The sequence below is a fragment of the Silurus aristotelis genome, assembly GCF_946808225.1.
Source record: "Silurus aristotelis genome assembly, chromosome: 25".
NCBI lineage: Eukaryota > Metazoa > Chordata > Actinopteri > Siluriformes > Siluridae > Silurus > Silurus aristotelis.
This window is the reverse complement of record NC_139598.1, coordinates 2,081,574-2,095,446: the sequence shown is the minus strand read 5'-3', so window position 1 is coordinate 2,095,446 and position 13,873 is coordinate 2,081,574. Positions and strand designations below refer to the sequence as shown.

The 13,873-nt window shown below is 38.8% G+C and overlaps 1 protein-coding gene across 2 annotated transcripts; it reads right to left on the bottom strand.

The window, feature by feature from the left end:
• Positions 1 to 1,072: 1,072 nt before the first annotated feature.
• On the bottom strand, positions 1,073 to 13,212 carry mybl1 (v-myb avian myeloblastosis viral oncogene homolog-like 1). 2 transcript variants are annotated; one of them, XM_083529388.1, is made up of 17 exons: positions 13,049 to 13,212; positions 12,604 to 12,693; positions 9,777 to 9,873; positions 9,497 to 9,568; positions 8,975 to 9,067; positions 8,097 to 8,317; positions 7,576 to 7,762; positions 7,318 to 7,392; positions 6,849 to 6,947; positions 5,980 to 6,210; positions 5,477 to 5,833; positions 5,224 to 5,363; positions 4,861 to 4,975; positions 4,661 to 4,765; positions 4,446 to 4,556; positions 3,819 to 4,004; positions 1,073 to 3,492 (listed from the first exon to the last, which is right to left on the bottom strand). In XM_083529388.1, the coding sequence occupies exons 2-17, from the start codon at positions 12,624 to 12,626 to the stop codon at positions 3,364 to 3,366; spliced, it is 2,241 nt and encodes a 746-aa protein (XP_083385514.1). In that variant the 5' UTR covers positions 12,627 to 12,693; positions 13,049 to 13,212; the 3' UTR covers positions 1,073 to 3,363. The 2 variants fall into 2 exon arrangements, with proteins under 2 accessions (XP_083385514.1, XP_083385515.1); XM_083529389.1 differs by lacking the exon at positions 6,849 to 6,947 and having other exon boundaries at positions 12,604 to 13,212.
• Between the last annotated feature and the right edge of the window lie 661 nt (positions 13,213 to 13,873).

Here is a 13,873-nt window from a genome sequence, read left to right as displayed (position 1 = left end):
ACTGCTAGTGACTCAGCTTTTTAGACATCAAGTGGAAGTTCCACCATTTGGATGCCAGAACAGTGAAGTCTAGAAGCATGTCTTCCTTGTACCTTGTGAGATGGTATACCCAGTCAAGCAATGGTTGAAGATTGGAGTGAGTGTAGTGCAGTGTCGTGTAAGATAAGAGTTGGAGGGGTTCTGGTCCAGTTTTGGTTTTTTAGGCAAGCACTAGTGTTTTAAATCTGTTGCAAAAAGCTACAGGAAGCCAGTGGAGGTAGTGTATCAGTGGGCTGGTGTGGGGGAACCTATAGAGGTTGAAAATAAAAAACAATTCTGGATCAGCTGCAGCGGTCGAATGTCTATGAATCTTTTTACATTCTTCCATCTTTGTGCTTTTAGTTATGTCTCACTGGCTGAGAGTACCTGCCAATCTCCCTTCTGTTCATGCACATGGAAAATGCAATAATGTTGCATTTAGCCACTCTTATGTGCTAAATAATCAGCTTAGTGAGCAACTCTGAAGTATGCGCATCACTGCCAGATCATACAACAGGTGTTTTGGGATCAACCAGCAGGACTCCAGCTGCATTCAAGCACATACTGTACAAAAGCGCCAACCCAAGTTGAGGTCAATGGAGCCTTTGACATCTCTCAAGCCAATGTTTGGCCACTAAAAGACACAATAACATGAGTCAGAAGGAGAAATGATTTAGAGTGCGTGTGCCATGGCTTGTAATGGTTTTAGGCAGCAGAAGGCATGTCAGTGGGGCCTACACACTCCTCCATTTGGGGGCAATTGAGTGAATGGGTCTGTAAAACTAACAGACTCAGCGAACAATGGAGCCAAAAGACATTATTTCATGGCCGAGTGGGCCCCTTTAGCTGGAGCAGCTGACCTGCAGAGAGGCCTCTTGTTCAATAGGGGCATATTTATGATGACCCCAAATTCAAAAATGTCAGCAATCCCCCACTACCTTTCACCAGAAATTAAGGTTTGCAATCAGCTTCAGTGTAATATGCACCTGCGAGACTCATGGATGACTGGAATGAGTTTGGTAGCTGATAAAAAAAAAAGACACTGAAATCATAATACATTGAACAAAGCATTTTATTTTTTTCCCCCCTCAATAAATACAAGGGTCACAATGTTTATTGGCAGGATTCAGAGAGGCAGGCGATAATATGCTGAGCAAAATAGTGTTGGAAGTAAAATGTCTTGCTTGTGAAAATGTGTCAGATAAGATGAATGTACGGTTTGTCATGCAAACATATATCTACTTTCCTTCAAAGCATACGATTAGGTGGTTGAGTGTTAAATAAAATTTTATACACAAACTTATAGCTACATTAAAAACAAGACAGAAATATACACATATGCCTCACAACTCCGCTGTTACCTGCACTGTTACTTTAAATAATATTGAATCGAATGCTATTAAATGCGGTGAATATTTAAATGAACTCTGGGATTCGCAATATTTTTTTTTGTACAAATAAAATCGCAAAAATGCTACCAGATGACAGGGTGTCAGTGTTGGACTAACCAACTGATTTTTAAAAAAGCTCTTAGCACATCACAGAGCCTTGCTTTAATTATAATGCCTTAATGTAGACCCTTTAAAAACCTACTGAATAATTTCACATTGACCAGTATAAAAAAAAAATAAAAAAAAACATTCTCAATAACCTTCAACACCAAAGTTAGATTCAAGCAGTACAAATGTTCTACATCTCCAAAGGACTGTGCTTGTGTTTCGTTCACTTCTTTTCTGAATCTCAGCTACAGCACAGCCTTCGGTTTCACCTGAAGAATTACTTAGTGAGAGAAAGGAACTCTTATTTTAGTCCATTAAAAATATCAGTGTTTCATTTGTACAAGAAGAAAAATAAAAGAACTCGGCCACTTCAATCACCATCACAAAAAGACTGAAAATGTAAACACTTTAGGGGATTTTGTAAAAAAAAAAAAAAAAAAAAAAAAGAAAAAATAAGAAGAAGAAAAAGACTAAAAAAACAGACAACATTTAAAAAGTGCAATTTGCCTACACAAGCATTTAGAAGCTGAATGTTTCTACCTGTAGTATAATTCAACTTGTTTGAACTTTGGAGATGACTAGACTGATGCTAGATTGATAGCAATTAGTGAAGAATGATAACTGGCAGTGTATGTTGTTAAAACTTCTGATGGAAGGTAGCCAAATATTGTAAATAACAGAAATAAAATTCTCTTTATATTTTTGAAATAAATAAATTAGTAAAGATTTAATAAATAGATCCTACAGCCCTAAATGATGGATAAATCCATCTAATCTTGGAACGTGTTACTTGTGAGAGACTGCATATTAAAAATCGGTACCGAATACGACTTCAGTTTGAAAACTAAAGCAGCTAGGATGCAAGTTGTTGGTTTTGCTTTTAGGCTGCAGTCACTGCTGTGTCTGTCAGCAAAAGGTAGGTCTGTTTCAAAAACTGGACAATCCAGGTGCTCAATAAACATCTCAACAACTCGAATTATATCAACCGAATAAATTAGAAAAAAAAAAAAAAAACTTTATTACCCTTTCTAAAATACCCTTCCGTTCGACGCTACTTTAGAAGTTAAACGCTGTACATTACATTCAGTGAGTGTCAAACTCAGCAAAAAACATGGAGCAGAACCCTTATGGGTCGAGCTGAAACAGTCACATTGCAAGTGCTATCCAGTTCCTCTCTACACACTTAGAGCCCCTCCCCTTTACCGTTACCCACAATCAGTAGTGCAACACTGCTAGTGCTCTTCGATCCTTAAGACACTATTTTTGCTTTAAAAAAAAAAACTCTAGTAAAGTAAAATGTTAAAAATCCCAAAAGGACTAACTGGTATGCGCATGCCTTTTTTCCCGTTTTCTTCCAGTGATGACCTCCACCAGAAATCTTTTTCTTTGGAATTTCCTAATTTTTCTGGACCTGACATGACAAGAGGCAAAATAATAATAATAATAATAATAATAATAATAATAATAAAAAGGTCATTAATGTGAAATTCTCTACACTCCAGTAACAAACAGCTGAGGCAAAAAAAGATCTTCTTGGCTTCTCCTAATACTCCACACTAAAAGTTACACAAGACGGCCAACGAATCACCTTAGGCTAGATTAACAAATCTAGAATGTTCATCACAAAAGTGTAATCTTAACAGGAAGACTGGTTGCGTTCTTTTAGTGACAAAATCGAGTCATTAACGCGCCTTTTTTTTTAGTTTAAAATACTTTGCAATACGCTGTAAGTCTTAAGCACACGTACAAAAAAAGGTGAATGTTTAGTTTCCTACACCAGATTGTCTAAAAGTGAAGTGCCAGGAATGAGGGGGCTGCTGTAGGGAGCAGAAAGGAGCTCCGGAGCTCACAGAACCAGAGCTCTGGAGGTGCATGATGGCAGCTGGGAGGAACTCAGGTAGTGTCTTGCTTGCTCAGTCATGATTAGCTGGTCCTGTGTCTTCCCAAACACCACTGTCTCCCACTCACTGCTCACCTAACAAGATAGAGCATCCGGTTTAGGTACACAATACATATCACCAGATTAGAAAAGCCTTTATTAGTCACATATACATGTCAGCACAGTTAAATTCTTTCCTTACATATCCCAGTTTGTTCGGAACCTGGGGTCAGAAAGAAGAGTCAGCTATGATATAGCACCCATGGAGCACAGAGGGTTAAGGGCCTTGCTCAGGGGCCCAAGTGTGGCAGCTTGGCGATACTGGGGCTTGAACCCTCAACCTTCCGATCAGCAACCCAGAGCCTTAACAACCTTAAGCTCCTCCTTTAGGCTCAAGATGTCACACCTGTAAAGTGTCTTACCTGCGTGGAGGCCTGGTAGACTGGGCTTCGCTGTGTAAGGAGCTCCTTTTTTGCCTGAGGGCTGAGAGGGCAGATGGGAAGTTGGGAGTCCATTTTCAGTGAGCCTGGGGAGCAGACGAGCTCCTCCTCTCCTTCTGTCAGTGGGGTCATCAGAATTGTGCTGCTCAACATGCCATCGTTATGAGACTGTTGGAAAAAAGAATCTTATGACTACACTTACTTCACAAACATAGTCTACATTAAGCAAATATGTGGCAGGGGTCCTTTTTTCTCTCTTGGAGAAAAAAAAATGCTGCTTGTTTTGTTGCTGAGAAATCGGAATCTGTCGGCGGCTCAGACGATTCTCGCATGATGGAATATGTTATATGTAGCAAAAATTACTTTAATCCAATCAGATTGTGTGGAATGTCTACCATGCAAGATGTTACAGTAGAAACTGTCATGGAATGTACTATATTAGAATGAGTGTGTTCATAGTATTATAAAATTAACATATAATTCATGTGAACCTAGGGCTTGTATTGTATTGTATTGCCACCAAACTACCATTAATCTACTAGATTAAAAAGTATTAGATTTGAAATTTCAGACAATAAAATCATGTACTGGTTACATTTTTGCTCTTACCTGTGTGCTACTGCTAATCTGCTGCTGAGGAAACAGTTGCACACTGAGACAGTCTTTTCCCCAACTGTCCAACAGCAAAGACTTCCTCACCTTCCTGGCTGGAGCCTCCACCTATACATCAGACAAACAATGTCAGAAAAAAAAGTATTTGTTGAGGTAAACACTACACTGTACAGTTCATAAAGAAAAATGAGCAGCGTGAAAGTCCTGTGTACCTCATACGCTCTTTGTTCAGGCTGTCCATGAATAAAAATATCCGTCCCTGTCTCCTCCTTCAACACTTCCCTAATGTCTTCCTCTAGAAAAGCCAGTGGCTGAGGCTGTGCACAGAAAAAAAAATTACAAATGCACATATTGTACGCTTGTCTCACACACATGCACAGTATTAAACATTCAATCAAGTTATGATACTGACCACCATTTTTAAGGGCCCGTGCATCTTTTCCTGGGCAGCCAAGGCATTTTTGAATGGAGTGGGTGTCCTTGGAGTGTGAACCATTATAGACTTGCGGACTTTGGGTGTCCTGAAACTGCACAAACAAAGATGTATTTATACGCTGCTGAATTCTCATGCGCAAGAAGTACTGTTTTATGCCTTGTGATTTCTTGCTAACATGACAAGCCAGGTTTTTATAGATCTTATACAAGGGAGAGTGTTTCTTATGCAACTTCAATTGAAAGAAAAAGAGAGTATGTGATAACAGGAACCAGATATAAACAGATAAATAGTGTGGTTTTAGTGTTAGTTAGTAATACTGCCAATCGTATCATATCTTACCCAGCATTCTCCTTCTGATGTTTGGGTGTGGTTTCTCTCTGCTGCGGAGTGCTGGAGAAGTTTTTCTGTGCGCACACCGGAGTGGAAGTTAGTGCAGGATTGTCCAGGTTTATATGCTCAGCTCCAGATATGTTGAAGAACTGTAAATGGTATTAAAATTAGAAAGAGATATGAGAAACACTCTGGGTGAAACAGAGAAACTGTATATGAACAAATACGCTTTTGTGGTTATATTCTGGTTCACACTTCATACCTGAGAGGGTGAGAACGGAAGTCCTTTAACTGGCGTGCTTTTCAGAGAACTCCTGTTGTCTGTGAAAGAGCCACAGTTTGCCTCATCACTAGGTGACTGGTCTGCTCTCTCTCTCGTCTTCTTCCTTGATAGGCCAAGTGGAGAAGAGTTGAATTTGCCCGCAGTGCGAGTGCTATGAGGAACGTGTTTCTCCTGGATCATTCCATCACGGGGCCTGCACAGAGCAGGGGCAGGAGTAGGGTACCCAAGATCCTCTGTGTCCTCATCTTGAGCTGAGTATGCGTCATCAAGGACAGGGGGTTTCAGAGGACTGACGGATAGGTCAAAACTTCCCACCTCGCTCCATGCCATAGGATCCTGCATTGGATCCAAAGCGTGTAACAGGTTTGTTAATAATTTGATAAATAGAGAAGCATTTTTGTTGTAAAATTTTGAAAATAGAGAGAAAAAGAAATAAAAATAAACGTAAGTGATTTTGGTGTAAATGAGTGCCTCCTGCTCACCGAGTCGATGAGATCTATCGTTTCTGCAAACTCAGGAATGGTCTGCAGACTAGAGAGCACAGCGCTAGCCTCCACTGCTAGAAACTTGCTGGGAGAAACATGCAGTGGTACAGGAGTAGCACGGCTCTTCTCTGCTCGTCCCACCTCAACACCTGACTCTTCGGAAGTCCCTGTGGTACTTATGGTATCATCCGCCAAACTCTCTGACCAGGTTGAGTAGCTCTCTGGGTTCTAAACAAGAACCAATCAGAGTCAGACAGGTAAGTACTACAGCCAATAGAATGAGATTGATGACTGATTGATGATAGTTATGTTGAAAAATAATGTAGTTTCCAGACTGGTGAATAAAATAAAAAAAAAACACTAACAGAGAGACAGCAGGCTAATCAGAAACCCATTCCTGCTCTCGAAATGAGTTACTTTTATTTAACTGGTGTAAATGGTAAACATTAATAAGGCCATTATTTACCTGAGTAACGAGTTCAATTATACTTTAACAGTTCCTAACAAGCTACTCATATTTCAGAATATCTCAAAGGTCTGGATAGAACAACAACAACAACAAAAAAAAAAAATCACTGCTGCCAAGTTGTAGAGCACAAAAAGAGAAAAGAAAAAAAAAGGACAAAGTTTGAACTACAATGAAAGCAATGACTTTCAAGCAGGTTTTCTTCGCCAGGCGCTCTCATGCTGTGTGCTAAAGGATCTAGTTACTGACAGCAGGCCACTATCAGGTGGAGTAGCAATGAGGGTAAGCAAGGGTCACCAAGCGCAGATGTTGTGAGGGGCAAAAAGGGGGATAAGGGAAGTATGGAAGGGGTAGGGAAGCCTAAGCGCACTACTCTACGCGCACACACAGTGGTTCTTACACAAGGACCGGACTGTCTTCTGACTTCATTCTCAGCGGACATAAGGAGCAGCTCTAGCTCCTTAATCCGCTGCTCTTTGTCGGGATCGTCATGGCACGGCTGTGAGATGATGAACCGGGAGGAAATGAAGGAAAAGACAGAAGGAGAGACGGAGACAACGATTTTACTGTCAAAAACACAAAACATTTCAACGAAGGTTCTGATCCCAAATTCCACTGAGGTTTTGAAATTGCTTTTTCTTTTCTTTCTTTTTTTCCACAAGGCCAGAATGTAAGATACGATTTGCAGAATACCCATGATGTTATTTAGAATAAGAGAAATTCAGAATCAGAATTTATAACACCAGCATGCAGAACACAACACTGACAGTTGAGCCAATTTTTTTGATTCGAGAGAAAAGTATTGGAGGAAGGGGAAAAAACAGGGAAGAAAAAAACAACACAAAAAAAAGCATGAAAGTGGCGCTTACCGACATGAAGCTCGAACTCTCTGTCATGCTGTCCATACCCTGTCCATTTGCAGACCCATACATATATCCTGCTACCTACACAGCCAAAAAGAAAACAAATTAATACTTTTTTTTTTAAATAACTAAATGCTTACTCACCGTTGTAATATTATGTCAGAAAATATTAAAAATGCACATTATAATTAAATAAATATAAACATTTTTAACATTCTAAGTTTAGCTATAGCACCTCATGCTTGGCACTATAGCGGTTGTCACCTGTGACTGACTGCTGACTAGCAGATGGCTATCGACATGCGATTGCTCCACTGACTGACAGCCTTTATGGCGTCTCTTCTGTGGCTGTTCAGCACTGAAGCTCCTGTTGCCGTCCTGCAGGTAACCTTCCTGCTCCACCTTCCTGCGCATGGTGGAGTTCCAGTGGTTTTTGATAGAGTTGTCTGTCCTGAAAATAAAATACAGTTACACGAACGTTTTGCTAATACAGGGTTGAAGAACTCATTAGTTATTTAAATAGTAAGTAAACCAAGCAGGTGAAACAACAAACTGCTGCTGAGACCAATTTTTTGTTCTACTGGTTAAATCTAGGGGTAAATAAAAGAATGTAATAAAGTATATAGGTGCAAGAATTCAGTTACTTTTAAAGCACATTTTCTCTTTTTTGTTTTTTTTTAACAAAAGTCAATAGAATGTAAGGCTTTCTTCTCTCTGTAGATGTCTACTGAGTCGATTTGAATCCAAGGCTACTGATTTAAGATTACAAACACAAAACATTATACCTTCCAGGCAACAACTTTGAGATCTCAGCCCAGCGGTTACCAAGCCGTTTGTGTGCCTCGTAGATAATGCGATCCTCTTCCTGAGTCCAAGAGGACTTCTTCACGTCAGGGTTGAGATGGTTGTGCCAGCGCTCTCGACATTGCTTGCCTATACGACCCTGTAGGTGCTTAGCGATGACGGACCAGCGCTTCGGCCCGTATTTGTGCACCAGTTCTATTACCTGTGATGATACAGTATATTCATTTGAGAAAAAAAACTGAAGTAAAAAATTCATAGCTTTTTTCTTTTCTTTTTTAATCTCATTTATACTTCTAAAAACAAATGTCTCACTGTAATATAAGTTGTTCTGGCTTGTTTGAATTTGAACACAAAAATGGACTAATGTATGCAAGCTGAAGTTTTCCACAAATGCTTGCTGTTGCTTTGTCTTTTTTTTTTTTCCCATTTACAGGGAGAGCGGGAATCATATTTGCATAGTGAGACAGCATTTACTGCATTCCTCTGGTGCTGAGGTCACTGAAGCTATTATTATTCAGGGAATGCATTACTCCACCTCTTAGCTATTTGTTCCCAATTGAGCTTTGTGCAGACCTGGCTTGAAACGTCCTCACAGAAAATGATTATTAGAGAAAGTGTGTCTTAACCTAAAACGTTCAACATTACACAAATAAATGTGGTAAAGTATGCAGATCTTATTACAATCTCTTCTCTTATTTTGCAGTTTACTAAAAACCTCTAGAACTATGGTAATGCTTCAACATATACTTCAGGGTGGGCTCTTACACAAGGGATTTCTGCTACCCTGAAATGGCATTATTTCGTAGCGCCCACCTCCCATGTCATCCCATCAGGGATCAGAACACCCAGCTCGTCTTACCCTATGATCCTCCTCTTTTGTCCAGGGCCCTTTCACCAGTTCTGGGTTTAGAACTTTCTGCCAGCGGTGTTGACACTGGCCATCTGTCCTTGTCTGTGGAGAACCAACAAAATCCCAGTTTAGCACCTGCAGGTACCCTACACCTGCAATAGAACCTGAAGCTGCTAAAACTAAATGTATTTAAATTTGCTTACACTGTGATTTGCCTTTTTTCTTTTTTTTTTTTTTTTTTTAAGTTGTTAAACGTTATTCTCTGTAAGAGCAAATAGTTAGCTAATAAGAATATATAGAGTTAAAGGTTTCATTCATTTTTCAAAGATTTGACCGATCACAGCACTCTTTAACCATTTTCCTACTCTCTGCTCTGTAAATATGTATATAAAATTCTTTATTTATATCATTCCATAAAAACTGGGTTTGAGGTAATACAAAAGAATTGCATTTAACCGTCAAATGTATTTACTATTTAAATTGCATTAAGGTTTATAAATAATAATTTTCTCATTGATTTTTATTACTTACTGGGAAATAATTAGCGATCAATCTCCATGCATCTGTACCGTGCTGCTCGACAAGCTTCTTGAGCCTCTCGTCCTAAACAAAGTTTTAAAAAAATAATCAATGTCTATTCATTAGTGATTCAGAAAGCATGAGATGGTTCATGCATTTTTACATTTATCTTTTGATTCTCAGGGAGTTTCCAATCAGCCTAAATTTACACTCTTAAAATATTGCATCAACAGGGTTTCATCAGTCAGTGCTAAAATCTTAGCTGACCCATAAAACAGAGAAAAACCATTACCTCTTCTCTCGACCACTTCACTTTGCTGAGCAACTTTTTTGAGTTCTTGGGTTCGGTGTCAGTCTCTTTAGACTGACGCTCATCATCCTCATCCTCACTAAAAAAAAAAAGGAAGGAAGGAATGAAAGATATTAAAGTGACCACCACCTTGTTTAAACCATGGTTTCAAAAAGAAAAAAAATGATACTAATGAACCCCTAAAAGGTAAGCAAGTGCAATTTTTTTTTGCAAATGACCACAGAAACCCAGTTGAAATCCATTCACAGGAATTCCTTGTTGCTTGGTAACATTTCCCCACATGCAGGGATCTGAAGGTTTAATCACGACACTGTGTCTTAAGATACTGAAGTAAAAATGTCTCACCAAAGTAAGTCGCATTATCACTAAATCATAACTGGAAGAAAACACTGTATAAGACATAATAGCAGTGACATAATCTGAAAATAACAAGACTTTGTGCACTTGTACACACTCCTCAGAGCTGCATGGTGTTTAAGGGTAAACTGTAGTCCAGCTCTGTCTCTTCATGAAATCTAGGCATGTTTACGGGCCAAAAGCGGCCTCCTGTTGGTTGTAAAATGTTATAACTGTGATGAAAGAGCTATTTCAGCCAAGAAACATGGCAACTGGAGTTCAGCATGAAGCTCCCCCTCTGAGAAAGTCTCTAATGGACTCTAAATAAACGGCCTCTTTTACTTTCTGAGGTAAACTGCTCACATCACTTATTCAGGAGGCAGGCCAAAGTCACTTTCAGCCAATGGCAGCACATAATCTGTCAGCCCAGTATATTTGAGGTTTCAAATCTATAACCTAAAGTTCCACAAAAAAAAAAATATATATAAACAGTCTCAACCAAAACAAAGTGTAATCAGATGTTAGCATCAGCATTTAGATGGCTTATAAACAATCCTGTAAATAAATTGATGCATGATTGAATGTGAGCTGAGTTCTGATCAGCAGTCGCTTTAAAAATAAAAAAACAACACGTACAAGTGAAGTACTGTGGTTAAAAAATCAACCCACTCCCAAAACACACCCACACCCTTTTTAAGGGGCACCGAAAAAGGGGCGAAAAAAAACAACACACAAACACACGTGCAAACATAAAGCTATACATTATTCGACTGCTTGACCCAATCTGTTCTCATTTACAAAAAATGGATCTTTCTTTCTTTATAAAGACAGCTAGTTGTTTTTGAGTACTTTATTTAGGTCCTTCTTTTCTCTCCCTAAATGAGAGCAAAGTCTTTGCACATAGCCTCATAATGACTAAGTAGTTACATAATGACTTCATAGTCTGGAAATACCTAAGCCCGGCTTTTGCGAGTGTTGAGATCATCCCAACCGTTTCGCACATTTTTGGGCATTTTCAAATTTATTAACCTGTGAAATCATGTCTGAATAGACATATAATGAATTTATAGGTAGATATTAATTTTGTACTCAATTCTGTATATACTTCACTATTCAGTGCTGTATATATGTCAGTTAAGTGGTAAAGTCCCTTCATCTTTGGTCTGAAATTACAGCGAAATCTGGAAATGAGCTCACTTTTTGCTTGCTGTTAAAATCTTGCACATCCTTTGCACAGCATGTTATGAATCGTTAAATAAGTTTCTATTAGCAACCCGGTGAAAAAGCTCACTTTTTTTTCTCAAGGGTTTAGGTCACTTGGCATATAAATGGGCATGCATCATACGTTTTCTGTAACTAAAAAGTCACTGTATTTACTATATATTTACATAAATCCATTAAATGGTGAATAAAGACACAATTGCCATAAGGCACCATGTACTTACATAATAACTCCATGGAATATGGCATGAAAAAGTAGCTCTAATCAAGCTTATAAAGCTTTATCAATTGGATATGAAAATAAATATATATAAAATCCCTTTGAAAGGTGTAAGCAGTTTATACTGACAGTTTCATGTGTAAAACAAAGATAAGATAAATTACCTCAACACTATCTGGCTAATCAAGTAGCAGGTGATTTAGCTATATGTGCTTGCTTATTTGTGTACATTGGATTATGGATTACCTCTAAAATCGGTATTATATCTGTATATAAGACACAAATTGCATGCTAGTTTTAATCAAGAAAATAAATTTGATTAAAAAATAATTTATTTAAATATAATTTTATATACACACACACACACACACACACACACACACACACACACACACACACACACACACACAGCTACTTTGTAACGCTAACAACTATAGTAACTATAGTAACCCTGGTGTTTTAGTGCATATTGTTATATTGAAACGCAGTTAAAATGTATATACATGCAGTACGCCATGTCTATCTGTTATGTGTTTTACATTTTTATAAATACAGCAGGGAAACTTGGCGGAAAATATGCTTTGATCTGTGGAGCAGCTGTCAACAAGTGAAAATCCGTTTATGCAAAGTGCTTCCTTCGCGCTAATATCAGACTCCATACACAACAGATCATGCATCAGTGGATCATACACAACAGATCATGCATCAGTGGATCATACACAACAGATCATGCATCAGTGGATCATACACAACAGATCATGCATCAGTGGATCATACACAACAGATCATGCATCAGTGGATCATACACAACAGATCATGCATCAGTGGATCATAAACAACAGATCATGCATCAGTGGATCATACATCAGTGGATCATACACAACAGATCATGCGTCAGTAGATCATACACAACAGATCATGCGTCAGTAGATCATACATCAGTAGATCATACACAACAGATCATTCATCAGAAGCAGATTAACAGTTACATTTGTTGCCTATTTATATGATTAATTGTTGAAGGTGTCTCACCTGCGTGGCTTCATGTTGGCCATGCGGATTGTGGAGCGTCACCCCAGTGACAGGATTCTTCTCCAAAGCAACAGTCAGAGAAATCCACAGTTGTATATGCGCCTGGAAATCCGCGCGCGCACACACACACACACACACACACACACACACACACACACACACACACACACACACACACACACACACACACAAACACACACACAAACACACACACAAACACACACACACACACACACACAAACACACACACACACAAACACACACACACAAACACACACACACACACCAGAAATCAAACCCACTTCCGTTTATGACCTGTCAGACAGGTGTCCGAACGACTTCCAGTACAACGATGAGGGTCAAAATTCTTCCAGGCAACAACACCAACAAAACACAAAACTATTCAAGACGCAGCTAAAAGCAAGTCAAGAAGAAGAGGAACATGCCGTTTTCTCTATGTATGTTTGCCCGCCGTGTCCGGAGCTCACGCCCTCCTCCTCCTATTCCTCCGATTCCTCTTTTTCTTCCTCCTCCTCCCCCTTTTTCTTCTTCTTCTTCTTCTTCTTCTTCTTCTACTACTCCTACTACTACTACTTCTTCTTCGGCTGATTTGTCCGTCCCGCCGAATCTCGCGCGCAGCCTTACTCCTGCTGCGTTTGAATCCTCGAATGTGATTGGCTAAAAAGGATAGGCGGCGTGCTCTGACACAATGCTCCATTCACAAATCCACCACCAATAACAACAGTAGCGCACTGCCCTGACTTCTACATAGAACCTCACACACACACACACACACACACACACACACACTACATGATTACACCACGCAGATCATGCACTTGTTTGGACAAAATGAACTTCACTAACATACTCATATTTACTTTATTTGAGCGTCTCACTCTATGGATTTCCCCTTGCCCTCACAATAAATGTCACTCTTCTTCTTAGGTTTTGGTTTCATGTGGTGTCCACATACTTTTGAACAGACTTACCATTATAGACAGCTATAACCCAGAGTATATATATATATATATATATATATATATATATATATATATATATATATATATATATATATATATATATATATATATATATATTAGGGCTGTCAAAATTAATTATAAACTCGTAAACGCAAATTCGTTTTAGCAGAACTCATTTTATTATTACGCGCTTAACGCAGCGTTGCTGTTTGACCATTTTTATAAAAGATAGCAACACATTTATTCATACATTTATATATAAAATAAAAAACTCCACCAAAAAAAAA